The sequence below is a fragment of the Maylandia zebra genome, linkage group LG9, assembly GCF_041146795.1.
Source record: "Maylandia zebra isolate NMK-2024a linkage group LG9, Mzebra_GT3a, whole genome shotgun sequence".
NCBI classification, from domain to species: Eukaryota; Metazoa; Chordata; class Actinopteri; order Cichliformes; family Cichlidae; genus Maylandia; species Maylandia zebra.
The window spans coordinates 5,491,439-5,519,433 of NC_135175.1; the positions used below are offsets into that span (position 1 = coordinate 5,491,439).

General features: G+C 41.2%; 1 protein-coding gene across 1 annotated transcript; it reads right to left on the reverse strand.

Moving 5' to 3' along the window:
- Positions 1 to 9,445: 9,445 nt before the first annotated feature.
- On the reverse strand, positions 9,446 to 27,455 carry arhgap28 (Rho GTPase activating protein 28). Its single transcript, XM_012915549.3, has 11 exons — positions 27,130 to 27,455; positions 26,805 to 26,967; positions 15,410 to 15,501; positions 14,565 to 14,642; positions 13,343 to 13,496; positions 13,177 to 13,259; positions 10,907 to 11,116; positions 10,713 to 10,835; positions 10,335 to 10,462; positions 10,141 to 10,178; positions 9,446 to 10,058 (listed from the first exon to the last, which is right to left on the reverse strand). The coding sequence occupies exons 1-11, from the start codon at positions 27,247 to 27,249 to the stop codon at positions 9,976 to 9,978; spliced, it is 1,272 nt and encodes a 423-aa protein (XP_012771003.2). The 5' UTR covers positions 27,250 to 27,455; the 3' UTR covers positions 9,446 to 9,975.
- Positions 27,456 to 27,995: the final 540 nt, after the last annotated feature.

The window sequence follows — 27,995 nt, forward strand, 5'->3', positions numbered from 1 at the left end:
CTACCTCCAACAGAAGACAAAACTTTGTCGCTCTTCTAAGGATTCACATTTTATCTGCATCTCGGTTGCACTTTAAGAGATACAAATGCTTTTTGGATTCCATTTTTGAATTAGCTGACCACAAGCTATAACTATTAGTGCAATCAGAGCACTAATGGCTCTTTGATTCAGCTGTTTCCACATCTGTCTTTTCCCTTGTATCTCCAGAGCACCGCTTCATCCCAATATCCTGCAGGACCTCTAAAACAGTTTGAAACTGCTTTCCAGGGAACCTTTCAGTCTCTTCAGCCAAAGAAACTGATGATCACTAAAAGATTTTTCTGAATAAGAGTCATCCATGGGAGTAAACGTCTTTTTGAGCACCATGGACAGGTTAAATTGAGTTTAGGAGAATTTTGAACGCTGGGTACTTTATTTCCTCTATTCTGGTGAATATACAAAGTGTAGCTTCTCAGTTTATGGTAGAAAACACACAATCAATGGTAGTAACAGTTCATCACACGGCAAGCATTCAGTGTCACCTACTACTAGTCATTCTCAGCGTTTTTTCATTTAATATTATTGCTGCTAAAACAACACACATAGTTATTGTAACACATTTGTCACATTTGCAGTTGTTAGCAAAGCATACAATCGGTCCTTTCCAATAGAACACAGAAAGTAGAATATCTAGACGAATCTAACCAGCTAACCTCAAACATCAGTTATTCTTTGCGTATCTCTGGTGTCTTTTCACCACTGGTTTGTTCACACATACAGAAAGACATTACTATGACATCTACTTCAAATGTATCATGTATCACAGCATCATCCTGTAGACCAATGATACATTATATTGAGACACACTATTCTAATCTGATATTACATTTTTAGCAAATTTATAGCAAATGAAACGAAGCACAAATTCAAAGCTTTTTTCATTTAATTTAATTTAATTTAATTTTGTGGTTTGGCGTTATTTCTTAACTTAAAATGTCCTGTTGTAATTGGACATTTTAAGTTAAGAAACAGCGCCAAACAACAACAACACTTCCTTTATATTGTGCTTTATATTGTAAGGTCAAGACCCTACAAAAATACACAAAAACTCCAACCCCCTAAGAGCAAGCACTTTGGTGACAGTGGGAAGGAAAAACTCCCTTTTAAAAGAGAGAAACCTCCGGCAGAATCAGGCTCTAGGACGGGGTGGCATCTGCCATGGCCACTTGGCGATGAGGAAAGGAAGATGGGAGAAGAAGAGTGGTTATTTTCAACCACTCTAGTTTTAAAATTCAATTTAGATGCACAATTTAAATTAATATTTTAAGCCAGTTTAAGAGTTTTGTCACATAATCGCGTGCGCGTGTCAGTTAAATTTTAGCGTGATCATATTTTGTCTCTTCAATTTTGTCAAGGCTCTGTGTGCGGGCAGGCAGAGATGAGGATCCAAATGCAGGACTCGGAAAATGGAATGTAACTCAAAAAACCTCAGCTTTATTGCTGGCAGGAAAACAAACATAAAGTGAGGACGGAACACTGAGACCAAGAACACACAGGCATAAACTGATGGTACGACGCGACACTGAGCATGGGAAAACACAGGGCTTATATACACAGGGTAGTAACGGGGAAATCGGCAACAGGAGGGAGACACAGCTGGGAGAGATCAAGGCTAACGAGACAGGGGGAACAAAGCTGCACATACTAACATCAGACAGGAACAAGAACCTTCAAAGTAAAACAGGAAACAAAACACACTTTACTAAGACACAGACTAGACAGAGACAGACCTGACACTGACCAAAGGCTACTAAATGATAATCATAATCACAACAGTATCAGATCATAAATCATAATATAGAAAAACACCAAGATAACTGAAACACCAAGTACCAGAGAAACATAAAGGAAAATCCATGATGCAAAAGTACCAAAACATAATGAACTCAAAATACTGGGTCCAACGGACCCAGAACCGTGACAAATTTGGCATGTTTTTTAAAGGTTTTGATGATACTTAATCAACCATTGGGTCACTTGACTTCATTAAGAGTATTGGAGGAGGCCACCTGTCATGGAGTTCATTGTATACTGTCAGGCTGAGTTGTTCAATGTTCTCTAAGGACATTTTGTACCAACTGAATAACTCTGTTGACACACAGCAGGCAGGCTGTCCTAACATGAATAAGGTCGTCCACTGTACTTTTTGGCAGAGTGCACACAAATTTAGTTTTCTCTGAAGCTGAGCGAGCTCTGCAGACAGACTGTCCTTCTCCACATACCGCAAAGAATGACGGCCCTTTGGTGGCCCAGATCAGGTTTGCCAGATGTGGCCCACACATGGGCCAGCACAAGGCCAGTTGCAGACACACTGGTGATCCTGTGCTGGCCCATGTGTGGGCCACATCTGGCAAATCTGATCTGGGCCACCAAAGGGCCATCATTCTTTGCGTTATGTGGGCCATGTGTAAGTTGTGTGCAGCCACGGGCCAGTTGTAGACACATTGCTGGCCCTGTGCTGGCCCAGAACAGTTTCAGCTCTGGCCCCAGATGTCAGCCTAATGTGTACCTTAATCAAGCCATGAAATAACAACATGTGCCAGAACACGCAAAACAGTGCAAAAGTAACATAAGAAAACTCTGTTCAGACAGTGAATGGACTGACTCTTATATAACCCTGTTCTAGTCTAACAGATTACTCAAAGTGCTCTATACAACATGCCACATTCATCCAATCACACACTTTCTCTAAACTGAGTGCTTCCTAACTACATTCAAACACATTCACAGTCTTGACATGCAGACCAGGGATCGGAACCACTAACCTTCCGATCAGTAGGTGACCTGCTCCACCTCCTGAGCTACAGCCACCCACTGGTAACAATGAGTAAACCGTCACCAGGTTTTGGATAAAGTGTACACTAACAAACCTGTCAAACCTGCATTTGAAACGTTGGCTACCATAGCAGTATAGTATTGCAACATGGCATTTGGATCTTCTAACTAAAATAGGAAAATAGGAACATAAATAGTGCCATCATGCCAGACCTGGTCCACATCTGGCTGACATACACTCTGCCATGACACCAGTCAGTCAGAAGTGCTAGCTTGATGCCGGATCCGGGCCAGACCTGTTTTCTATGAGCCTGGGCCACATACACCAAACCACAATCGAGCCAGATATGGCATGCCATCACATAAACAGTGCCATCAATGCCACCTGGCCCATATCCTGATGACATACGTCTTATCATGCCAGAAGTCAGCCAGCTGTGTTGTGCTGGTTTGACACCAGATCCGGGCCAGACCTCCTTGCTATGTGGGCTATTGATTTAAATGTTTTATGATTCATCCCTCTTCTACATTTACCCTAAAACCATTTTCACACAAAAGTGGTAGAAAACCTTTATTTTCCACGTTCTCTTCACTGCCATCAGCCTCTTTCACCTCTTCTTGCTGACTATTTGCTACACAGACCCTCTGCAAGATTGATGCACGCACGACTTTATCACCCTTTTTACCTTCTGCCCACAGAGAGGAGGTTCAGGTCAGTTCAAACACATACTAACAGAATCCAAAGCTGGACAGACCCTCATTAAAGACTCAGACTTTACAGCTTCACACAACTGTGGGTCAATATGAACGTGTCACGCAGGTGTACGAGGTGGGAAATCTGAGATTTTCCGTCTGTCCCTATGGCTTACCTATAAGGCAGAAAGGAGAATAGTTAAAACAAGCAGGTGGACTGATCTATAAATGTTTGCGACACACGGTTAGTTCTAACTGTGTTGATTTTTAAAATAAAATAAAAAAACAAAACGTATGTCTTCGTTTTTTTTCTGCTTGATATTGAAATGAGCTTCTTCTGTGTTTAGAAAAGAGTGCCATTTTTGAAAGTCAACCTTAAAATTAACCACACCTATAAAAGCTATTTGCTGTTTTAATAACGTTAAATTGCCACTGTATGAGCTCATCATGTGTTAGATCTTTAAGAGAGAGACCTGCTGCTGCATCCTTCCTTTGGGTCCTTGGGTGTCTTTATCTGGGCATCAGTTTTTGTCTCCGCTATGACACCCAGACAATCAGACAATAAAGCCACAGTACTCAATTCAATTCAGTTCGATTCAATTCGATTCGATTCGATTCTACACCTGTGACCTACATGTAAAGGAGAGATGTATCCAGAAGAGAAGTTAAGCCAGCACCCCTGAGTCAGATCAAAAATGATGACAAGCAAATAATTACCCCTGGTCCTGAAACTTACGGCCTGTTTCTACACTGACTGATATGATGCTCAGTGTCCATCGCTCCCTCCTTTTAAAACTCGTTTATCAGTTCTAATTCAGATATGTCCCTCTGAGGGTGAACACAATCTCCAGCAGTTCTGAGCTAAGGAAACAAAGTACATTAATGTAATTATAAGATAATGATGTTGTCTTATATTGAGCATCCGGCTGCCCACGCTAAACTGTGACTATCACCAAGTAACCTGGGAGTGTTTCCTCAACAGCAGTAAGTGCGAAAGAACTGACAGACTGAACAGGATGTATGCAGGTCGACTCCAGATTGAGACGAGCTGATGGGTGGAGTTGTGGGGAAAATGTCGGTTTGCGGCCTATGTTACAGAAAGACAAAGGTATAAAACCAGGCAGAAGGCTTTTTATTAAAAATTTTAATAATTAATTGCTGTCTGAAAATATTATTGATAAGAAGGTTATATGCATTTCCAGGAGCTGGAGCAGGCAACTTTTTTTCTTTGCAAAGGTCTTTAATCTTGAAAACTGCATGACACACTGGCAGACAGAAAAGACCATTTGGTGAAAATATCAATTAGTTAACGGGTTTAGATTAAATGGTGATTCTAAATTGCCCATAGGTGTGAGTATGAATGGTTGTCAGTCTCTATGTATTAGCCCTGTCCTGTCCAGGGTGTGTGTGGTAGCTGGACAGGCTCCAACCCTGAATTGGAAGAGAATGCACGGATGGACACCAAACAGTAATTACACCTCTATTTACAGCATTCATTTGAATTACTCTAGAAAAACGGCAGAGCTACCATCTGTCACTATAATAATTAATTAGAAACAAGTTCCATTAGTGGCTAGAATGTCACTATGTGATCTTAAAAAACAAACAAAAAACAGGAAATTTATCCTGGTTTATCAGGTAAATTACAGACTTACCTCATGGCACCGTTACAGCGTCACACACTCAAGATATTTTTCTCTGCTGTGTTTACTATGACCGCTGGGGGGTGCTGTTGTTGTGGACATTATGTTAAAATAGGTGATGCTGACTCATAACTCATGTAAGCATAATTTCTGCCTACACCCTTTTTGCCTGAAATACAGTTTTTTCTATTTTAATATGCCTTGTTTTGCTATGACCAGACCAAAATAAAAAAAAATGAAGGAGTGAATGAATATTGCTAAAACTAACAACAATAAGCTTTTATTGAGCTTCACTTCGCAATAAATGTACAATGTCTAATAAATAATTTTTCCCAACACCAACATATTTCAAATTTAAGCTTTATGAAATATTTGCATGTTATTAAAATGTCAATAAATTGCATGGGAGAAGGTAGTCAGACCTACACAGGAGGAATAGACGGTACTACACAGTCACTATATTTGTAGACTTGGAGATTTCCAGGGAGGTCCACGTCAAGTTTCGCCTCAGGGTTTTAGAGGGGGTTGCGGTTACAGTGTAGCTATGGTGTAAATTTCCCACTAAAGCGTTAGTCCCCAGTCACACTAAGTTGCAGTGTCCAAATTACTCTGTACTTAATTTTTCACTTCAGTGAATACAAGTACTACCATAAAAAAAGGGAAATAAAATACTTTAGGAGACTCTTGCTTTTCTTCTTTTAAACTTCTGATGTTTAGCTGATAGATTAAAAAAAAAAAAAAATACATATTATTTAAATTTCTGGGACATTGATCAAGTTTTTGTAAATATTTTGAGGTGACCTTTAAAACTTTTATCTCACATTCAAATTTCAAAAGGTGGTTTAATTGGACTGGAACATGTAATGGTGGTAATGAGAGATCTGGCTTTCTCTCTTCTAGGTCTTTTGATATTTAACTTAAGTACTGCACCCTCTGAATTGGTTGCGCTGTGCTTTCCCAAACTGACATTCCAGTCTTTTATGGTGCTCTCTTTGGGTCAGTAGTTGTCCATCTTTAAGTGCAAGCTGTTTTTCAACCTTGGTGCCCTGTTTTGGAACCATGGGACATGGCTTTGCCTGTCTGTCTGCTACTAGGATATGCCTTAAATTTATATATTTCTGCAATGTTTTTGATCCACTGTCAATGTGAGAGTTTTCCCATCTTTCTCATATGCAGAGCATTCAGAGCATAATGCATCTCATGAGAATATTGGAACAATAAAGACTCAATAAAGACTAACTCTGCCATTGCCGGTCCCAAGCCCAAGATGAGAAAGGAGGAGGGTTGGGCGTGGGGCTAGCAACCCCACCCTGTAAAAACTCCAACTGCTACGGAAACAGCAAGTGAATCTCATTATCGGCTAACGGTGATTTGGGTGATTGTAACAACTGGCGGGGCATCACGTTGCTGTCGGTACCCGGGAAAGTGTTTTGCCTCGCTCTTTTGAATCGGCTACGACACGCAGTGAACGAACGATTGCGAGAAGAGCAGGCTGGGTTTCGGAGTGGCCGGTCATGCGTCGAGCAAATCTTCACCCTCGCATGATCATTGAACAAACATTGGAATACCAAAGGAAGATTTCTATTAATTTCATTGACTTCAAGAAGGCTTTTGACAGCGTCCGCCGGCCGACTCTATGGGCTATCCTACGCCACTATGAAGTCCCTCAGCAGTTTGTAGATGCCTTTCGTTGTCTCTACTCCAACTCCCGTTGCTGCGTCCGGACGGATGACGGCTGCACAGATTTCTTCAAGATCAATACTGGCGTCCGACAAGGATGCGTGCTATCCCCTTTCCTCTTCCTGTTGGTAATTGACTTCATCATGCGACGATCAGTTGACCAAGCTGGCATCGGTGTGCCCTGGCACGAAGCGCGTAATCTCACTGACTTGGACTTCGCAGATGACATCTCCCTGCTGGGCTCGACTCAGGAAGACCTCCAAAGGTTGACCGCGGCCCTGCAGAGGGAGGCGACGAAAGTTGGATTAAGAATCAGCGCCAAAAAAACCAAGGTACTCCGAGTTGGCTATGCACGTGCCCATTCCTGTCATGATCAACCAACAACGTGCTGAAGAGGTGGAGAATTTTACATATCTTGGCAGCATCATCTCAAATGACGGGGTCTCTGATCGGGATGTCGACGCCAGAGTAGGGAAGGCAGTTGGTGTCCTGCGACGTCTCCAACCTATTTGGAACTCGACCTCCCTGAATGTAAGGGTCGAGATCAGACTACTGAACTCTATCGTCTTCCCTACTGCACTTTACGCTAGTGAAACCTGGCGCTCAACAAGTGCAATTATTCAACACCTGAACGTGCTTCAACAACGTGGCTTGCGGCGAATCCTGAGAATTTCCTACCGGGACCGAATAACAAATGAGGAGGTCCTACGAAGAGCAGGCACCCGCCCATTAGCCGATGTTGTTGCAGAAAGACGCTTCCGCTTTGCGGGCCATATTTTACGCCTACCGCCTCATCGCCCAGCTAAGATTGCCATGACATGGCGTCCACGCACTGGCAAGTGAAAGCAAGGCCGACCAAAGACCACATGGCGTCGAACATTCATGGACGATCTGAGAACTGTCGACGAAGCTGAAGCAGTCGCTGCTGACCGACATCGATGGAGATCACTAGCTGCCCGATGCGCCGCCCGGCGTAGGAGGAACTAAGTCTAAGTAGTAAAGACCTCTGGCCACTGACAATGATGCTTTGGTGAATCTGTGTTAGACTGTAATACTGTATCGTTTATACTGGTTGAACTCTAGCCACCTTAATATTGGCTTGGACAGCAGGTCCTCTAAAGGCCTAATGAATGTTGCTGTTACACTCGAATGTTTTAAATGGTGAAGAATTTGAAGGAACTAGACTTTTAGCAAGCCCATCATATCTAGTTCTGGTTTGGTGATCGATGCTGCCTCTCGATTTTCTACAAGTGCTGTGATACTACAAAATGCTTCCAGATGAGATGTGTGAGATTATCACTATGGTAACATCTCTGACACCATGGTTACATGGCATGTGATTTTTTTTTTTTATGCTGCTGACTTACCCGGCTTAGATAACTCAGCTATATCCTACCCCTGCTGCTGTTGCACACACACACACACACACACACACACACACACACACACACACACACACACACACACACACACACACACACACACTCTAACAGAGAGAGAGAGATTAATCAGAGAAAAAAGTCCTCTGGCCTCTAAGCTAATGACCTCTGGCTTGTGATCATAGCTCCAGCTTGGACATTTCATAACACTGACATTCCCCTCAGCATTGTGGAGTATGAGGACCTCTCTTCAGTGCACCTTGAAGCAACTGTTGTTGTGAATTGTTGCTTTAAAAATAAACCGGCATGAAGTGAGCTGCATTGAATGTGATCATCACCTTTACTTGTTTTTTTCTCACAGTCAGTATAAAACACAGACTTTGCTTCCAGGTCACAAAAATAAACCCAATGCGTTCTTTGGTTTTGAGGTTTTCACCTTGTTGTAAACACTCAGTTTTCTCCATCTCCATTTCATGAAGCTGTGCCTTGATTGTAGACCTCCTTGAGATTGTTCTGGACTTGGTTAGATGTTGTGAAGGAAATCTTAACCAAGAAAAGATTTTTGCAGTCATCCACGTTAGCCTCCTTTCATGGTCTTCAAGGCACCAGATTATGGATTCTCCACAGTTTTTGCTGTCACTCTGATTTGAGATTTTCAGCCGATGATGATGATAAGAAGGCCTATGGCCAGCCTAAAAAGGCCCATACCTGTACCATAAGTCTATCTTGCATCATAGGCTGCAATTCAGTGACTAAATTTAGTAATCACATTTGACCAGCTCTACAGCATATCTTGTACACTTGATTGAAGAGGAGAACAGAGCTGTTGACTGATAACCACTTGATGGTGGCAGGGCAAGAGGATGCCAGTGTATGTATATACTAATATTACAATGTTGGGCCTATACTAAATTATTTTGTGATAGAGGTTTCTACTTGAAAGGTCTAAAGCGATAAAAAACAAATGAGGAGTAAAACGCTGTTTTAAGTCAGTTTAAGTCATGCAGTAAGAAATTAAAAGAGATGAATGCATGTAGTTCTGAGAATCTTTAAACTCACAGCAACTGGGTTAGTAACCTCGATGACTAGGTTGAGCCCACAAACCACGGTGGTAATTTGAACCTAGTGTTTGCTCTGATTTCAGTGATACATTATGTATCATTATATACTGTATGGTCTGCTTATTATTCACATTAAATTATTTGATGTTATTGGTGTATCCTCTATTTTCATACATTGTTCTCTACATTCATCTCTGTTGCTTTCCAGATAAACAGAGAGAAGACTTCATCTTTAATTACACACATTGACCAGCAGGTGGAGACAGCTTGCCATCAGTACATATTCAAGTTTTAATATGAGCATCATTAATAAACACATTTGTTCTGATGTACAGAAACAACAGCAGTAAATAAAGACCGGAGCAGGAGAAGATGTATCTGCCAGGACAAACCAAATTCAGAAAGATAAAAAAAAAACAGACTGAACAATTGTTCGATAAAGGACAATGTTACTGTGATGTCATGCCAACAGCTGCTGTATGCACAAAGGAAGTGGTTCATGATAAAGGGAAGTTTGGATCCACTTGTGGGAGAGATTGTCACAAATGTGATGAGGCTGGTGCCAGTGTTTTTGTGACAGCAAAAAACACGAGCTGAGATGTGGAGTGAGGGCAGTGAGACAGGTGGTAGTGCATGTGTCGACCGGTGGGGAGGCATTAATGAGAGAGGTGGTGAGACACTTGAAACAGGTTCTGAGACAGGTTGTCAGGGTTTAATTAGCCAATCACAGTGGGGATTAACTCTGTAAACATCCAACAGAACACAGTCAGGATGAAGACGACGCTCACCTGAGAGACAGGCAGAGAGACAGCTTTAATATTTAACATCCAGTCCGTCAGGTGTTTATCATGATGTTATAATGTGACTCACAGATGTTTCCTCCAACTTCATACAGATGTTGAACTGGACTGATCAGAGAAAAACAAAGACAGAAGGAGAAAGACAGGGATGGTAAATAAAAGTCAGATTTTCCTTCAGTGTGGGAACAGGTGGGGACCATAGGTATGGATCCTCACAGAAGTCGGATAAATGTGCATCTATGTGTGAGAGAGAGATTTTGTCACCTGTTCTCACACTCGAAGCGGGACGTTATGTCCTTGGCTGTTGTCTGTTCCTCAAGTTGTATCACCATGGAAATCTTGGTGTGTAGAGGAGCATGAACTCTGATCACACCTTCACACAGCTCTGTGATCTGCAGAGACACAAACAGACAGCACGCTGAACCCGGACTCTGCCCCGCATGCCTGTGGTCTTTGACTAACCTTGTTTTTGCCTTAGTTGATTCTGGACTCCATCTCCTTTGGTCCTGACCTGTATCAAACCTGATTTCTCTCTCTTCTTATCTGTTCTCTGTCTCACCTTGTTTTGGTGCCCATCTCATGCAGTTCTTGGTCTTTCCAGGTCCTAGTCTCTGTCTTCCTTGGCCCTGGTCTCTGTCTCACCTGATCTCTTTCATTCTTGTCATTCTTCTTCCTCAAAAGTCTACTGGTCCAGCTCAGGCCAAGCTGTTTCTGAATGGACACCTGGTTCATCTGTCTCACCTGAGACAGTAGAAACTTGGGGACCTATCAAAGAGAACGAGAAGTCATCGGGGGTTAGGGGCACCGAGACTGTGCAGGTGTGTCCTGAAACCTACGGTCCAAATAAAGTCCTGGTGAATGATCATCAACCGGATCAGCTGAGCTCCACCCACTGCCTCCTCCATCTCATCTCGTTTAGCAATTGAGCGCTTGTTTCCATGGTGACGACGGAACAGGTTGGGTGCCATCACCATGGACACATTCCACAGAGACATACGGTTCTGATCCTGATGAGAGACCACCATACGGAGGAAGACCAGCAGAGCCTGGAACCACAAAAAACAGGTTTTCTTGCAACCATGTGCGATTTCTAAAAAAAAAAAAGTCTGTCATGGTCCTGGGTTGGTGACCCAGTGTTTTAGGTTTTGTACTTTTCTTTTTGATTTCATCAGGGTTCATGACTATTAGGGTTTGGTTTCTGTTTTTTATTTCTAGATCTCTAGTTCTTCTGGGTTTGTGATTTCTAGGTCTTCATGTTTATTCTCTTGTTCCCCAGTCAGTCATGTCTCCTGTCTAGGCCCTGTCCTTATGTTCCCTCTGTACTGTGTCAGTATTATTGGGATGTTAAGCTCGTGTCTCTGAGTCCATGTCTGTGTGTGCGTGGTGCATTTCCTGTTTTATTTTGATAGTCTGTCTCCTACCCCAGTGTATCTAGTTTTGCCTTCCTTCATCGCATCATGTCTGATTTGTCCCAGCTGTGTTTCTTCCTGTTTCCTAATCCTCTCGTGATCCTACCTGTGTATTTTAGTCCTCAGCCTACCCTTGCTTGTTGTTGGATGGTTAACTTAACCTACTCTCTCTTTGTACTGTGTTTTCTCCCGTCATGTTTCAAGCCGTGTTTCCTAGTATCTAGTTTTCAGTGTCAGTTTAGTTTAGGTTTACGTTAGGGGTTTTGTTTTGTTTTGTGAAGTTCTCTTCTTTGATGAGTTGTTTTTCTGTGAGTACTGCACATTGGTCCAGAATGCAATGATTTACAAATCTCATAAATCCATAATGTATTCATAATAGAAAACCATAACAATCGCTTTAGCTCTGCAGTGATTCACTAGAAAATTGGCAACGTCCCTCAGCATCCATTGACGCTGCACAGTTGACTATGGAATATTTAGTAGCAGTATTAATTTTGTTGACTAATTTTTATTATATTTTTCATCAAACTTTTTTTCTAGCAAAAACAAGACAATAACTGAATAAAAATGAATGAAAGGCATCGAAACGTTCGTCCACGAATAAAAACGAGATGAAAATGTTTCTTCTGAGACAAGGCAGGAAGTGAGCCAGAAGTAATAATCTTGTGCAGTAAGGTTAGACATGCACAATTGATCTGCCGCTGACAAACAGGGATAGAGACAGGGGTTCAGCTAACACCTATGCACCCTGTTTCTCATGAAAATGTGACAAAATGTCAATGTTTTGGAGGAAGAGAATTGTGGACATATGGAGACATGTAGAGCAACTCTCACTTGTACCAACACAATGACACCTTAAAATCTGGTGACCTAAATCAACTTCAGATTTAGTCTACCATAAGCTAAAGATATATACTCAACTAAAGCAAGACAAAAACAAAAATTAGGTGGCTAAATCTGGACTAAAACTAAATTATATTTTAGTGAAAAGACTAGGGATATACCTAATCTAAATCTGCTGTTTTTTATGTAAATTTTATGACTGGGCTTGTGGCCACAGGTGGCATCTGATCATGGTACCATGCTAGAATTCACTGACCTCTTGAGAGCCTTTTTCTTCAACAAGTGTTTGTAGAAGCAGTCTGCATGCATAGGTGCTTGACTTTATTCACCTATGACCAAGGAAGTGATTGGAACACCTGAACTCAATGATTCGATGAGTGAGTGAATACTTTTGGCAATATAGTGTGTGTCTGTGTTTGTGTGTGTAGGTTTGGATAGCGTGGGGGACCTCTCGCATCTGCGGGCGGTCTATCTGTCAAGCTCAGGTCTTCTACATGAGGCCTGGGAGCTTGAGGGCCCTGTGCATTTTCTTAGCTGTTCGTAGGACTGCACTCATCTGGACAGAGATCTCCAATGTTGTTCCTGGGATCTGCTGGAGTCACTCACCTAGCTGATCGTCTGTCTGTCTGTCGATAAATGAAGGTTAAGTGAAGACTTAAATGAGTTTACAAGAGTATATTTTAATGATATTAAATTTTCTGTAAAACTAAAAGATTCCCTATAACGTGCTGTCCCATGCTCTTTTAGGCTGTGACATATGTATACTGTGTGTTTACTGCCCTCTTTCTGCTTCTCACTGTTTGCCCAATTCTCTCTCATTTGTGTGTGTAGACAATGTCTGGGTGAAGCTTTACTCTCAGAATTTCTCTGTTGGCTTCTGGAAGAAGCAACGTCAGCAGCTGCAGGGCCTGAACCTGATGGAGCTCAGAGGGGATACCTGCAGGGACACACAGAAACACTTCATGTAATGCAAACACATTTAAATGATGAAAATGTGTGTTTGTATGTGTGCACACATACTCAGTACAGAGCGGTAGGTGGACAGGTGTGTGTGTGTCAGCAGAGGGGTTGGCAGCTCTCTGATGAAAAGCTTCAACAGACTGGAAGCGTCCACCTGTCTCAGCGCAGACCAGTCAAATCCCTCATAGCACCTGTCTAATTCTCTACGAAGGCACTGCAAGCAAACAGAGAGGTGGACAGAGAGACAGCAGGGAGAAAGATACAGACAGAGAATCAGACAAAAACAGGTAGGTATTACACACAGAGAGACATAGATACACACAGGCAGACATACTCAGTTTTCCAGAATGCAAAAAGTCATTTTAAAGTGTGTCAGGGTGTGTGTCCATCTTTTGTGAGGACCAATGTTGAGTTTAGACAATCTCAAAATCTAGAAACAAACACCACTTAGCTGCTGTCTTGACCTTAGTACTATGCTATGTTAAAGCATCATCTAAAGAGAAAAACAACTTGATGTAGAAAATAACCATTCGTTTGTTACCTAAAAACTAGGACTAGTGTTGGGTTGGCTTTCGGGTTAGAGCTAGGTTAAGGTTCATGGTTGAGGATCTGGGAATGTTGACCTTGCTTTGCCCATGATGATGCACCTCCAGTCATCCAACATCCTAACTATGCATTGCTGAAGGCAGGGAACCTATGCACTGTTCAAATGTTGATTGGTTGACAAATGTGACGGAACAGGGAAGGGAGTGACAGGCAGTTCACTGCGAATGAAAGAGATGTGGAAAGATAACCAAAGATAAAAATTACAGACTGGCTGCAGTGGTAATCTTTCACACTCGGTTTCACTTCAGCTTGTTGTGTGTTATAACTTTGCTCTTCAAATGGATAATGGATAGTAGCCCACAGACTGGTTGTACCACATGTTTTTGACACTCCCTTCAACCAACAACAGATGCTTTTTGCAGGTAGACTTTCAGTGCATGACGTGCCTCATGAATGGTATAGTGTGCCAAAGTTGAACGTTTCTGCAGGTCACGCACCTCCCCATTTTTGTTACATGGTGTGTTGTGTCGCTGCACCACAGCTGGCTCGCCAGCTTTTACCACAGTTTTTAATAATATAATAGTACAGTACTTCTGATTTCCACTTCTCCTCCTACTCCACTGCTGATGTGGCACTATTGTTGAGTGGCAACAGCTATTCTGTATGGAAACAAACAGCAGTGTGTGTGTGTGTGTGTGTGTGTGTGTGTGTGTGTGTGTGTGTGTGTGTGTGTTACCTTGACTCTAGCAGCTGATGCTGGTACTCTGAGAATCCCCTCAGTCAACAGGCCTGTTTGCTCTAAGATACACAACAACTGCATGCATACACACACATAAAGGAAGGTGTGACTGGTTACTGTTGTTTGTTTATTTTCACTAAATTTCTAAACAAGATGTAAACAAAGGTAAACTAACTTTGCTAGCTGTTAGTTAAACAACTACTTTAGGTCACCAAGATCATATGCTAATGGGCTCATACTTATACAGCACTTATCTACTCTGAGCACTGTTTACTATAAGCATTAAACATTTTACATCATGCACGTAAATAATAATAATAATGGATTGGATTTATATAGCGCTTTTCAAGGCACCCAAAGCGCTTTACAATGCCACTATTCATTCTCTCTCACATTCACACACTGGTGGAGGCAAGCTACGGTTGTAGCCACAGCTGCCCTGGGGCAGACTGACAGAAGCGAGGCTGCCATATCGCGCCATCGGCCCCTCTGGCCAGCACCAGTAGGCAAGTAGGGTAAAGTGTCTTGCCCAAGGACACAACGACCAGGACAGAGAGCCCAGGGATCGAACCGGCGACCTTCCGGTTACAGATACGCTTCCCAACCCCCTGAGCCACGGTCGCCCGTAAAGAGATGCTTCAGCTTGGGGTTCAATATTTGCTTACTTGAAGAATCAAACTACTGACCAAACAGTAACCCACTTTTGCTCATGAACTTCCCAAAGACACATAAGATTATGATTGTGCCTTAAACTATAGTATCATAAGTTTTAGAGTAATGAAGCCAGCAATCTATCCCCTGTCTGAAACTTGATTAGACATAGAGAAGGACACGTTCTTCACCTTCTGGAACACGACAGGAACTTTGACCCCAGGAAACTTCTTCCTGTCTTTCTCCAACAGCGTGTTCAGAGGAACGCCAAACACACCACTGTCTAATGGACAGGAAGACACAAACAATCATACAGTGAGTGTTCTGAGAGACAATTTATACATCCTTTAGTACAGGGTTTTACTAATGGGGCTTTTTCAGCAGCAAAATAGTTTCAGGTCTGCCCTTATCGCTTATCCCATCCAGTCCCAAGTTAACTGTGTTAGAGCCAACGGCAGTTTGGCTCTTTCGGTCCCATGGTGGGCAAACCACACCCACGGTGAGCAATCCCACTGTGGGTTGCCCATTGAAAACCATGACAATCAGGGGACCTCTTGGGATCAAACTACTGTGGGGCCTTAATGGGCTAACCCAAAAGAGGACCAGTATGGGTTTTCCTATGGTAAACCCACAATGGGCTGCCCGCGTTTTTTGGGGCCCAAAAGGCTAAACTGCTATGGGCTAGCCCAACATGGGTTTACTGTGAACACTTACTCATAAGGTAGCTGCAAAGGGCAAAACTGTTGTGGGTTCTGGATGATTATCAAAATTATTATGCATAAACAGTTAAACCGTTGTAATGCGACACAGTGCTATGAAAGTGTTTGAGTCTTCTGGATTTCTTCTGTGTTTTTGCATATAGTCACATTTGCAGGTTTCAGCTCAAACTAATTTTAATCCAAACCTACCTGGTCCTGTTTAAAAACATAATAACAACATAGTGAACCTTCCTGGGAGTGAGTGGCCTACCAGAATTAGTCCAAGTGCAATCAATCACTCATCCAGAAGGTCACAAAAAACAGAACAAGATCTACAGAAACGCAGGCCTCACTTGCCTCAGTTAAGATGCGCGTTCATGATTCACCAATAAGAAAGATCAGGTAGAACGCATCTATGGAAAAGTTCTAAGATGAAAATAACTGCTGACCAAAAACAATACAAAGGCTTGTCTCAAATTTGCCACATCTTGATGATCTCCAAAAAATTTGAGAAAATATCTGAGAAAAGTTAAAGTCTTTGTGTTTGTGTAACATAGCATTTCACAAAGAGAACATCATACCAAGAATAAAAAACAGAATAAACATTTCATCCACAGAGGCGAAAAAAATCATGAGCAGTTATGACAAATTTTGGATTGCAGTTCTTGCTGCCAAGAATTGCAGAACCAGTCAATCTTATATATACTTGAGTTATCTTTGTCTAATAATGAAAACTGTTTGATGATCTGAAACAAATGTGTGACAAACAGGAAAAAAAATACTAAATGAGGAAGGAGGTGATACTAGTAGTTGAAACGGGGCAGTGGTCGAACGAAAACGATATAGCTGGACAATCTTGAATTTACTTCCTAATGTTGAAGCACGACATGATCTCCCATCTTGTGGTGCTCTGGGGTATTAAAATGCATACCTTATTGGTTTAGTGGTAGTGCCGGGTGGAAGGCAAAGTACTGATCTTTATAAAGGTGTTAAGGACATCTCACATTAAGAAGTCTTTGTGTTTATCAGAAATTGGTCTTTGGTTTTGTTGGTTTATTCTGAGTTTTCCTGTTTTTGAGATTTTTTTTAAAAGTTTGTCTTCATTGTTAATTTTACATTTTTAATTACTATAGTAGAGATTATCTTAATCTCCGTAATATCTGCTTGTTTGTTTCTCTTTAGTCATTTCCTGCTACCTTGCTTCCTGTTTTACTTTGAAAGTCATTTAACTCATGTCTTCTGTTTAGGTTTACCTCCTTTTGAATCAGTGCAGTTTATTCATTTCAACTGTTTCTTGTTTTCCAGATGTGTCCATCCAACCTGATTCAATACTGGAATAAGCAGTTTTTAAGGTTTTGTGTTCCAAGTATTAATTAATGTTTAAATAACTTAATAATTACAGAACACTGTTATAAATATTTTTTATGATCCAGCAGTGAGGACAGTGTTTTTAATCGTTCTCCATTAAACCGTTCTGCTGGAGGTTTCTTTCTGTTAAAACAGAGTTTTTCCTTCCCGCTGTCACTAAAATGCTTGCTCATACCAGGTCATGTGATTGTTGGGCTTTTCTCTGTATGTATTATTGTACGGTCTACCTTAGAAAATAAAGTGTCTTGACTGTTCTTGTAATTTGGCACTGTATAAATAAAACTGAATTGAATTGAAACTGAAACAGTGTTTCCTGAAAAGCCTCTCTTGTTTAGTGGGAAATAGATTTCATCAAAGTAGATGTCTTTTTGAAAGTGCTGTAATTAGGTTTAAGAATACAGTTCACCCACTTTTATCATCTTCAATAGCCTGTACCAAAAGAGAGCAGAGCAGGTACCTGAAGGCTACTCAAACAGAGGTCGATTATCTTGTTAATTGTTTTAACTTTCACTATGCACAACTCTGGATACTGTAGCTCCTGTGAAAAAGAGAGCCTCAAATCAGAAGTACTTGACTCCCTGGTATAATTCTCAAACACGTACCCTAAAGTAGATACCTCTTAAGCTGGAGAGGAAATGGCGTGTCACAAATTTAGAAGATCAGATTTAGAAGATCATCATTTAGCCTGGAGAAATAGTTTGTTGCTTTATAAAAAAAGCCCTCTGTAAAGCTAGAAGATCTTACTATTCATCACTGATTGAAGAAAATAAGAACAACCCCAGGTTTCTCTTCAGCACTGTAGCCAGGCTGACAAACAGTCAGAGCTCGGTTGAGCCAACCATCCCTTTAACGTTAACTAGTAATGACTTCATGAACTTCTTCACAAATAACATTTTAACCATTAGAGAAAAAATTACTCATGATCATCTCACAGATGTAACAACATGTACCGCTGCTTTCAGTACCATTTAGTCTTTTTCTCCTATTGATCTTTCTGAGTTAATTTCAGTAATGTCTTCCTCCAAACTATCTCTAATAATCGCTATGTGGCATCCCTTGACCCATCTAATTATAGGCCAATCTCCAACGTTCCTTTTATCTCGTAAATTCTTGAAAGAGTAGTTGTCAAACAGCTAACTGATCATCTGCAGAGGAAGATTCTTTATTTGTCATGTGCATGGTTATACAGATATAACACGCAGTGAAATGTGACCTGACACGCTCTTCGACTCTGCAAAAAGGAGAGACACAACTTTATGGCTTATTTGAAGAGTTTCAGTTTATAAGGTTAGACCCAGTTCCAGCCTTTGAGTGCTTGACTGTCTTTCAACAGTTTGAGCCAGTGTCTTATTCTGCTTTAAAAGACATAATTGATCATCTCAAAATCTCTGGTTCCCCGCACGATATTCGTCCTTCTCGTTTCTTTAAGGAATCTTTACATATTATTGGTCCTTGTATCTTACTTCTGCTGAATGCATCATTGTCATCAGGTTGTGTACCGTCTGTCTTTAAGCATGCTGTTGTGCAACCTATTATGAAAAAGAAAAATCTTGACCCTAATGCTCTCACTAACTACAGGCGGATCTCCAAACTCCCTTTTATTTCCAAAATATTGGAAACGGTAGTTCTAAACAACTTCAGGCCTTTTTAGATGCAAATGGTATTAATGAAAAGTTTCAGTCTGGTTTGAAACGTCGCCACAGCACAGAGACAGCCTTACTTAGAGTTTTTAATGATCTTCTTTTAACGGTTGACTCTGGCTATTCCGTGGTTTTAGTTTTACTTGACTTGACTGCTGCTTTTGACATGGTTAACCACAACATTCTTCTATCAAGACTGGAACATGTTGTTGGTCTCAAAGTAGGGCTGGGCGATATGACCCAAAATTCATATCTCGATATTTTTTAGCTGGATGGCGATATAAGATATATATCTCGATATATCTTTTTTTAAAGCCATAAAGTAAGAACAAAAAGAGAGTTCTTAGTCAAAGCTGTGTCCCAGATGTCACACAGGCACTTTTATTAACATAGAGCAGATGTACATAAAATTTACTCAAAAATAAATTATGAGCATTTATTAAATAATAATGCTCCATAAATAAAAGAAAACAATGTTGTTTTTGTGCATAACAAAAAGCTCACAAATGTGCAGTCAAAATGTAAAGTAAAAGACGCTGAGCACTATAACAAAGACAGATTTCACAGCTGCTCTGTTCCCAACTTGTACTGCGTGACTGACAGCCTGGAGTTTGTAATCCGCTTCGCAACCACGTCTCTTAACAGGTGCCATTTATGGTCCTTATACACAGTAGGGTAATATTACGTTGAAGCACAGTACGTATCACTCCGCGAGGCTCAGCCGTAATGCTCCGACAATCCATCAAGCAGTGCAGCTCCGTAGCTTACTAAAGTCGTACTAAAACATTTTTTGACAGATTGCTGAGCGCCGTGTTCCACATAAAATCGGTTCGCGGCCATCAAGCACAACCAGAATTCATACATAAGGCGCGCTGTCAACTTTTGAGAAAATGAAAGGATTTTAGTCCGTGCAGCACCTCTGGGCTGCATGGCGTTAGCGTGGTTAGCTCGTTAGCGTGGTTAGCTAGCTAACACGTTGACGCCGTCCAGCCCCACGCACGGGGCGATGCGCAGTAACTCGTTAACGGAGATTTGCCGTGTCCATCTTGTCGCTTCCTGCAGGTGAAGCGATGGGGGAGGAGGGGGAGTTGTGTTCAGTGAAGGAGAGGCGAGGCCGAGTAACGTTGCGTAAAGACGAAAGTGGACGAAAGAAAGGCAAACCTGCGGCTCCGCAAGTATAATTATAACGTAACATAGACTATATCGATATAAAGGATATGGTCACATCTTATATCTCGTATAAAAATATATCGATATTTTTTAAAAACTCGATATATCGCCCAGCTCTATCTCAAAGGTATACGGTTTAAATCCTACCTCTCAGAGAGGTCGTTCTCTGTTGCTATAGGGCAACACTCCTCGGCTTCTGCCCCTATTTATTGTGGTGTGCCTCAAGGGTCCGTGCTCGGTCCTGCTCTTTGTACATGTTGCCGTTGGGATTAATTTCTTAAAAATATAACATCTCCTTTCATTGTTATGCCGATGATATCCAGATTTATTCACCTTTGAAATCAGATGTGTCTGCTTCTTTGCAACCTCTGTTCAACTGTTTGCATGAAGTTAAAATTTGGTTATCACATAATTTTCATACACTGAACGAGAATAAGACCGAAATCGTAGTTTTTGATGGTCACACTCTGCCCTTGGCCCTCTTGCTAGCCATCTCTCGCTCACTGTAAGGAACCTTGGAGTGTTCCTGGATGGCTCTTTTAAACTTGAGAAACGGGTCTCTACTGTGGTAAAAAACAGCTTTTACCAGTTGCGTCAGATATTCAAAGCAAAGCCGTTCCTTCCTTTAAAGGACCTTGAAACGCTTATCCACACATTTATCACATCCAGATTGGACGACTGTAACTGCCTCTACTCGGGCCTCCAACACTCTTCTCTTTAACGGCTTCAGTTAGTTCAGAATGCAGCTGGGCATCTTTTACCAGGTACGAGAATCTGTGAACACATAACTCCAATTTTAGCCAAATTACATTGGCTCCCAGTTAAATGTCGTATCGATTTTAAAATTCTTTTGTTCACTTTTAAAATATCGGAATAATTTAGCGCCCAGCTATCTTTCTGAACTACTTCACAGGCTCCTAGCACAACCTAGGTCTCGACTGAAGTCCAGAGGTGACCGGGCCGTTGCAACCGTGGCACCTAGACTCTGGAATAACCTCCCTGTTCATATTCGTACAGCCGAGTCTATCCAGTCTTTTAAATCACATCTTTTTACTTTGGCTTTTGATTCTAACTAGTTGGTTGTTCTTGCTTGTTGTGTTGTCACGTATTGTTTGTTGTCCTGTTTTATTGTTTTGTCTTAATTGTCTCATGCTTTTACTGACTGTGAAGCATTATGGTGAACATTGTTGTTTTTAATATGTGCTATATAAATAAATTTTGATTTGACTTGATGAGGTTGTCCCACTCACAACTGCATATCTGTGTAAATCAGGATTTTCCATTGTGGCCACAACCAAGACCAAAGCCTGAACCAGACTCAGAGCAACACTGGAAGCTGCTCTGAGAGTGAGCCTTTCCCCCATTCCACCCAGACCCGTGTCTCATTAACAGCTGAACATAAAAGGGGAGTTGCCTATTGTGACTGTTTGTTGAAGAATAACTTCTGGTTCTGCCAATGAAAAAACCTTTCAGATTCACTCACAGATTATAAGGCTATATTTTCATTTGCCCTTTATTTAAATTTTATAACAGTTTATTTATTTATTCATTTAATTAGAAAATTATTTTGAATGTATTTGTTTTATGAGCACATTATTCTATTTTTTCTTTTTTCTTGTCTCTTTTAGTAAAATTGAATTATTAATTATTTTGTGTTTTTAATCCTGACTTGAGCCTTTTAACTTTGCAGTTTGATTTGTTCCATGAATTGCTGGCATTTTGTTTTATGTACAGGTTCTTTGGGATTATTAGATTGCATCATGTCATCATCATGTTTATTTGACGAGGTTTTAGCCATTAAAATGATGTAGATTTGATTTAGTTATTAAATATGTATAAAACCAAAAGCAACATCAATTTATTCAATACAGTGTCGGGCCCCGGGCAACTTTGTAGTGAAAACATTAGACCCAGAGGTAGGGATGCAACGATACCAATTTTTTCAAACCGATACGATACCGATACTTGGATCTGAGTACTTGCCGATACAGAGTACAAAAACCGATACTTCTACCACACACACACACACACACACACACACACACACACACACACAAATGCAATGAATCGGAAGACAGATTTTATTTTATTCTCTGCCGATAAAAAATAAAATCTTAATAAAAATGACCACAAAAAAATTTCAAGTGAAAAATAAGCACTTCTGCTAAATTATTGCAGAGTCTCCACATTGTAATTTAGCAAAATATCACTGAACTATTGGCACTGTCTCGAGCTTTCGGAATAATAAATAAACACTTCTGTTTGGAATATAATAAATACAAATTAGGTTTGAGAATAAAATAAACTTTTAAATTGTTGCAGAGTGTTCATAATGTAAACAAACAAACAAAATAATGAAAGTATTTGGCATTGACGAACGAACTCCCCATCTGCCCGTGGATCATCAGTCCACTGTGCCGTTAAACCAAAGACTGACATCGCGCACACACTGCTCGTCTTTACCTCTTTAGAAAGTTTTGTCACCATTATCTCCCTGATGTGTGGGCGGCTGGGAATTTCATATCGCAGCTCGAGTATGCTGAGAAGAATCCTATGTTTTCCATGACTGGCATTGGCTGGTCATCCAGAGCGATAAAACGAGTCAGAGCCTCTGTTATTTTAACTGCCCGTGGATTTTCTCTTGACATTTTTCATCGCTTTTCCAAAACCTGAGTTAAAGTTGGCTGTTCCGGTCCACACTGCTGACATTTTGTTTAGCCTAGCTACAGCAGCCTCCAGTTTCTCTTTTTTTATCTGGAGCTGCCAGTCTGACTCGTCTAACCCTGTGCCTGTTTAGCGCGGGATGTTCCCCTAGTGGCCAATCTAAAAAACTACAACAAAAATGACAAGCCACCCTCTGATTAATGAAACAAGTTAGTATCGGTTCATGGTATCGGTTAACTTTTACGAGTATGAGTACACACACATTTTACAGTATCGGCCCCGATACCCGATACCCGATATCGGTATCGGTGCATCCCTACCCAGAGGTAAAACAGGTTAAGGACCGCTGATTTTCTACACACATCTTTGCGTGGGAGTTACATTAAATCTTGCAGAGCGGTATAATTCTGTACTGCTTCATGTAAGTGGGAAGATGATTTTTGTTGTTAAACATTTCAGGGTACATTTATTGTACAATTTAATATGAAAAAGTTGCTTAAAAATGTAAATTATGTTTGGATAAGTGGAGTAGGATGTTGTAGTCAATTTAGAGAAATGTACAGTGGGGCAAAAAAGTATTTAGTCAGCCACCGATTGTGCAAGTTCCCCCACTTAAAATGATGACAGAGGTCAGTAATTTGCACCAGAGGTACACTTCAACTGTGAGAGACAGAATGTGAAAAAAAAATCCATGAATCCACATGGTAGGATTTGTAAAGAATTTATTGGTAAATCAGGGTGGAAAATAAGTATTTGGTCAATAACAAAAATACAACTCAATACTTTGTAACATAACCTTTGTTGGCAATAACAGAGGTCAAACGTTTACTATAGGTCTTTACCAGGTTTGCACACACAGTAGCTGGTATTTTGGCCCATTCCTCCATGCAGATCTTCGAGAGCAGTGATGTTTTGGGGCTGTCGCCGAGCAACACGGACTTTCAACTCCCGCCACAGATTTTCTATGGGGTTGAGGTCTGGAGACTGGCTAGGCCACTCCAGGACTTTCAAATGCTTCTTACGGAGCCACTCCTTTGTTGCCCGGGCGGTGTGTTTTGGATCATTGTCATGTTGGAAGACCCAGCCTCGTTTCATCTTCAAAGTTCTCACTGATGGAAGGAGGTTTTGGCTCAAAATCTCATGATACATGGCCCCATTCATTCTGTCCTTAACACGGATCAGTCGTCCTGTCCCCTGGGCAGAAAAACAGCCCCATAGCATGATGTTTCCACCCCCATGCTTCACAGTAGGTATGGTGTTCTTGGGATGCAACTCAGTATTCTTCTTCCTCCAAACACGACGAGTTGAGTTTATACCAAAAAGTTCTACTTTGGTTTCATCTGACCACATGACATTCTCCCAATCCTCTGCTGTATCATCCATGTGCTCTCTGGCAAACTTCAGACGGGCCTGGACATGCACTGGCTTCAGCAGCGGAACACGTCTGGCACTGCGGGATTTGATTCCCTGCCGTTGTAGTGTGTTACTGATGGTGACCTTTGTTACTTTGGTCCCAGCTCTCTGCAGGTCATTCACCAGGTCCCCCCGTGTGGTTCTGGGATCTTTGCTCACCGTTCTCATGATCATTTTGACCCCACGGGATGAGATCTTGCGTGGAGCCCCAGATCGAGGGAGATTATCAGTGGTCTTGTATGTCTTCCATTTTCTGATGATTGCTCCCACAGTTGATTTTTTCACACCAAGCTGCTTGCCTATTGTAGATTCACTCTTCCCAGTCTGGTGCAGGTCTACAATACTTTTCCTGGTGTCCTTCGAAAGCTCTTTGGTCTTGGCCATGGCGGAGTTTGGAGTCTGACTGTTTGAGGCTGTGGACAGGTGTCTTTTATACAGATGATGAGTTCAAACAGGTGCCATTCATACAGGTAACGAGTGGGGGACAGAAAAGCTTCGTACAGAAGACGTTACAGGTCTGTGAGGGCCAGAGATTTTCCTTGTTTGAGGTGACCAAATACTTATTTTCCACCCTGATTTACGAATAAATTCTTTACAAATCCTACCATGTGAATTCATGGATTTTATTTTCACATTCTGTCTCTCACAGTTGAAGTGTACCTCTGGTGCAAATTACTGACCTCTGTCATCATTTTAAGTGGGGGAACTTGCACAATCGGTGGCTGACTAAATACTTTTTTGCCCCACTGTAGATGACCCAGATTTGTTTTTTATGTGTGGACAGAAGATAAGATGGTAAGAGTCATTCATGTTATTCTAGTACATTCATAAGATACTTTCACCTAGAGTGCTTTCTCTAACTCTAAATTCTGGAGTATTTGTAGTTATGATAGTGTAATTTCAGATTTATATTGGTTAGTTTATGAGGGTGGCAAGTTCTAGAAACTCCCAGATGGCAATTTCAGTACATAAAGTTGGAGATCAGTAATTTATAGATTACATGAAAATTAACACGACATTTCTTTTACATTTATACTACAGGAACAGCAATACTGCTTCAAGCAGCAAGCATTAAGATGTAAGCTCTAAATCTTAAAAAAGGGAGAGAAAAGTTTAAGTTTGGTAAATTCACTTCTTCAAGAAAACCCTATGACAATACACTACCAGTCAAAAGTTTGGACATGCCTTCTCATTCAATGTTTTATCTATTTTTACTACTTTCTACATTGTAGATATATATGAAGAAAGATATATGGGGTTATACAGCAAAGAAAAAATGATAAATAACTCTAAATATATCTTATATTATAGATTCCTCAAAGTAGAAGAAACCACTACTAAGGAAAAGCAACAAGCAGAAGAGATTTGTTTGGGCAATCCGATCCGGTTAGTTGGACAATCATTTATCTTTTAACAGGACAATGACCACAAACACACCTCCAGGCTGTGTAAGGGCTATTTGACCAAGACAGAGAGCAACAGAGTGCTGTGCCAGATGGCCGGGCCTCCACAGTCAGCATCTCTGGGAACTCCTTCAAGACTGTTGGAAACCATTTCAGGTGATGACCTCATGAATCTCATCGAGACAATGCCAAGGATGTGCAAAGCAGTAATCAAAGCAAACGGTGGCTATTTTGAAGAATCGAAAATATAAAACACGTTTTGAGTCATTTCACACTTTTTTGTTTACTACATAATTCCGTATGTGTTCATTCATAGTTTTGATGCCTTCAGTGAGAATTTAAAATGTAAATAGTCATGAAACTAAAGAAAAACCATTAAATGAGGAAGTCTGTCCAAACTTTCGACTGATAGTGTATACATCACAAAGAATTATGACTGTTGCTGTCATTTAAATAAAAAATAAAACACAAATATTTTAATTTTATTTATATAGGGCCAAACAACAACATCTGTTGCCTCAAGGAACTTTATATTGTTAGATAAAGATCCTACAATAATACAGAGAACACACGGAAAACCCAGTCAGTGGACCCCTCTGAGCAACTACTTTGGTGGCAGTGGGAAGGAAAAACCCCATTTTAACAGGAAGAAACCTCCAGCAGAACCAGGCTCACGGAGGACGGTCATCTGCTGTGACTGGTTGGGGGTAAGGGGACTTTATGACCCTTTTCTGTGGGCAAAATACATACATACACCTTACGTGAAAAAAATAAAAATAGTAGTAAACTTATCTATTTTTATGCTTGTGGAGTAGATGCACTCCACTTCCACATCGGTTTCATGTCTGCCTCTCTCACTGATTACACTGGAAATGTAATGTTGCTGTATCCACTCTGAAAATTGTCTGCAAACAATAAGGAGCCATGGTGTAAGACAAATGATGACACACCATCTACTGTAAAAATAACAACTATTTGGAAATCCAGGAAAAATGGTTTGAAGAGATGTTCTTTGTTATGTGGATCTGGATCTTGTTTTTTTGGTTAGATACCGTTTTTAGTTCCACATTACTTTTTGTGTTTATGTTAAAAATGCATAATTACATTGGCGAAACTTACGTTAATCAGTAAAAGTGTTAACATCACTCGCTATAGCTTTCTAATATCCTAATGCTATAAAGTCTTTGCTGTGAAGCTGAATGCAGATCATTATGTAAAAAAGAAACTCACCCCGGTTCCTGCAGCGTGGAGGACGTGAGCGTTTGGTGTGGATCCCCAGAGTCATCAGGAAGGTTGTGAGCTCAATGTGTGAGATGAAACACAGCTGTGTGAGGTCACGTGACGACAGGTCGCCTGCACAGCTAAGACCCTGAGAGGGAGGGATAGATGCAAACTGCACGCACGCACGCACGCACGCACGCACACACACACACACACACACACACACACACACACACACACACACTCTTTTTTGCATCCGTTAGCAGCCTCCTGTGTTGTAAGCAATCAGATTTGACTGGAAGACCTCTCTCAGCATGCAGCAGGTCAAACTCACCTGCAGCTCACTGTTGTTGTCTCTATGGAAACGTAAACAGTCCCAACAAGCCTTGCCCCTTTTGTGCTCAGCCACACCTTCTGAGTATGGAGAGTCCCGCAGCACCCAGTCAGGTTGCATCAATTGACTGACGGGGGACGAGTGTGTGTGAGGAGGGGAAGAGGTATATTTGTGAGAGTCAGTGTGTGTTGGAGAATGTGCGTGTGTCAGAACAGTTGTGTCGATGACATGTGTCGGAGAGCATTTGTTTCCTGGAGAGTTTGCGTGATGCAGAGAGTCTGTGTTTGAGGGGGGTGAGGGGTGCTCTGGTAGTTGATCTTCAACAGCCAACACGGGTAGAGTTGGTCGTACTGTAAAAGACACAAAGCATAAAGCTCTCAGCAGGTACAGAGAAAAAACAAACAAAATCTCTTGCAGAAATAGAATCCTGTTTCCAAAAACACTGGGATGCTCGGATGTCAAAAGCAAATAAAACTAGCAAATTGCAAATCATTTAAAACATTTTTCAGCTCTGTTCAAATCACACAGCTAGAGTTATTTATATAGTGCATTGACACAACAGCCATCTGGAGGATGATGAAGAGATGGTGAGAAGGAAGATTCCTTTTTAACAAGAACAACCAGGCTTAGCGACAGACATCTGCTGTGACCGACCGACCTGGGGCGTGTGAGGAAGAGGAGAGCATTGAAAGACGAGGACAGAACACATGCTATGGGAGAGAAGACAAAAGTTAATGACATGCAAAAGTGAAATGTAAACACAACAGAACACAAAAACAAAATGTTCACTGCATCATAGAAGGTCCCCCTGAAGCCCGTGGCAATAGCAGCATAACTAAGGGATGCTTCAGTCACCTGATCCAATG

Bases quoted from the DNA above. Each gene is read 5' to 3' on its own strand.
- arhgap28 (XM_012915549.3), bottom strand. From the start codon at position 27,249: ATGCAACCTGACTGGGTGCTGCGGGACTCTCCATACTCAGAAGGTGTG. The intron at 14,643-15,409 runs GTGAAGAACGTG...GTATGCATGCAG, and splicing joins TTCCTGTCGTGTTCCAGAAG to TTGTTGTGTATCTTAGAGCA. The intron at 10,836-10,906 runs GTAGGTTTCAGG...TCTCTTTGATAG, and splicing joins ACCAGGACTTTATTTGGACC to GTCCCCAAGTTTCTACTGTC.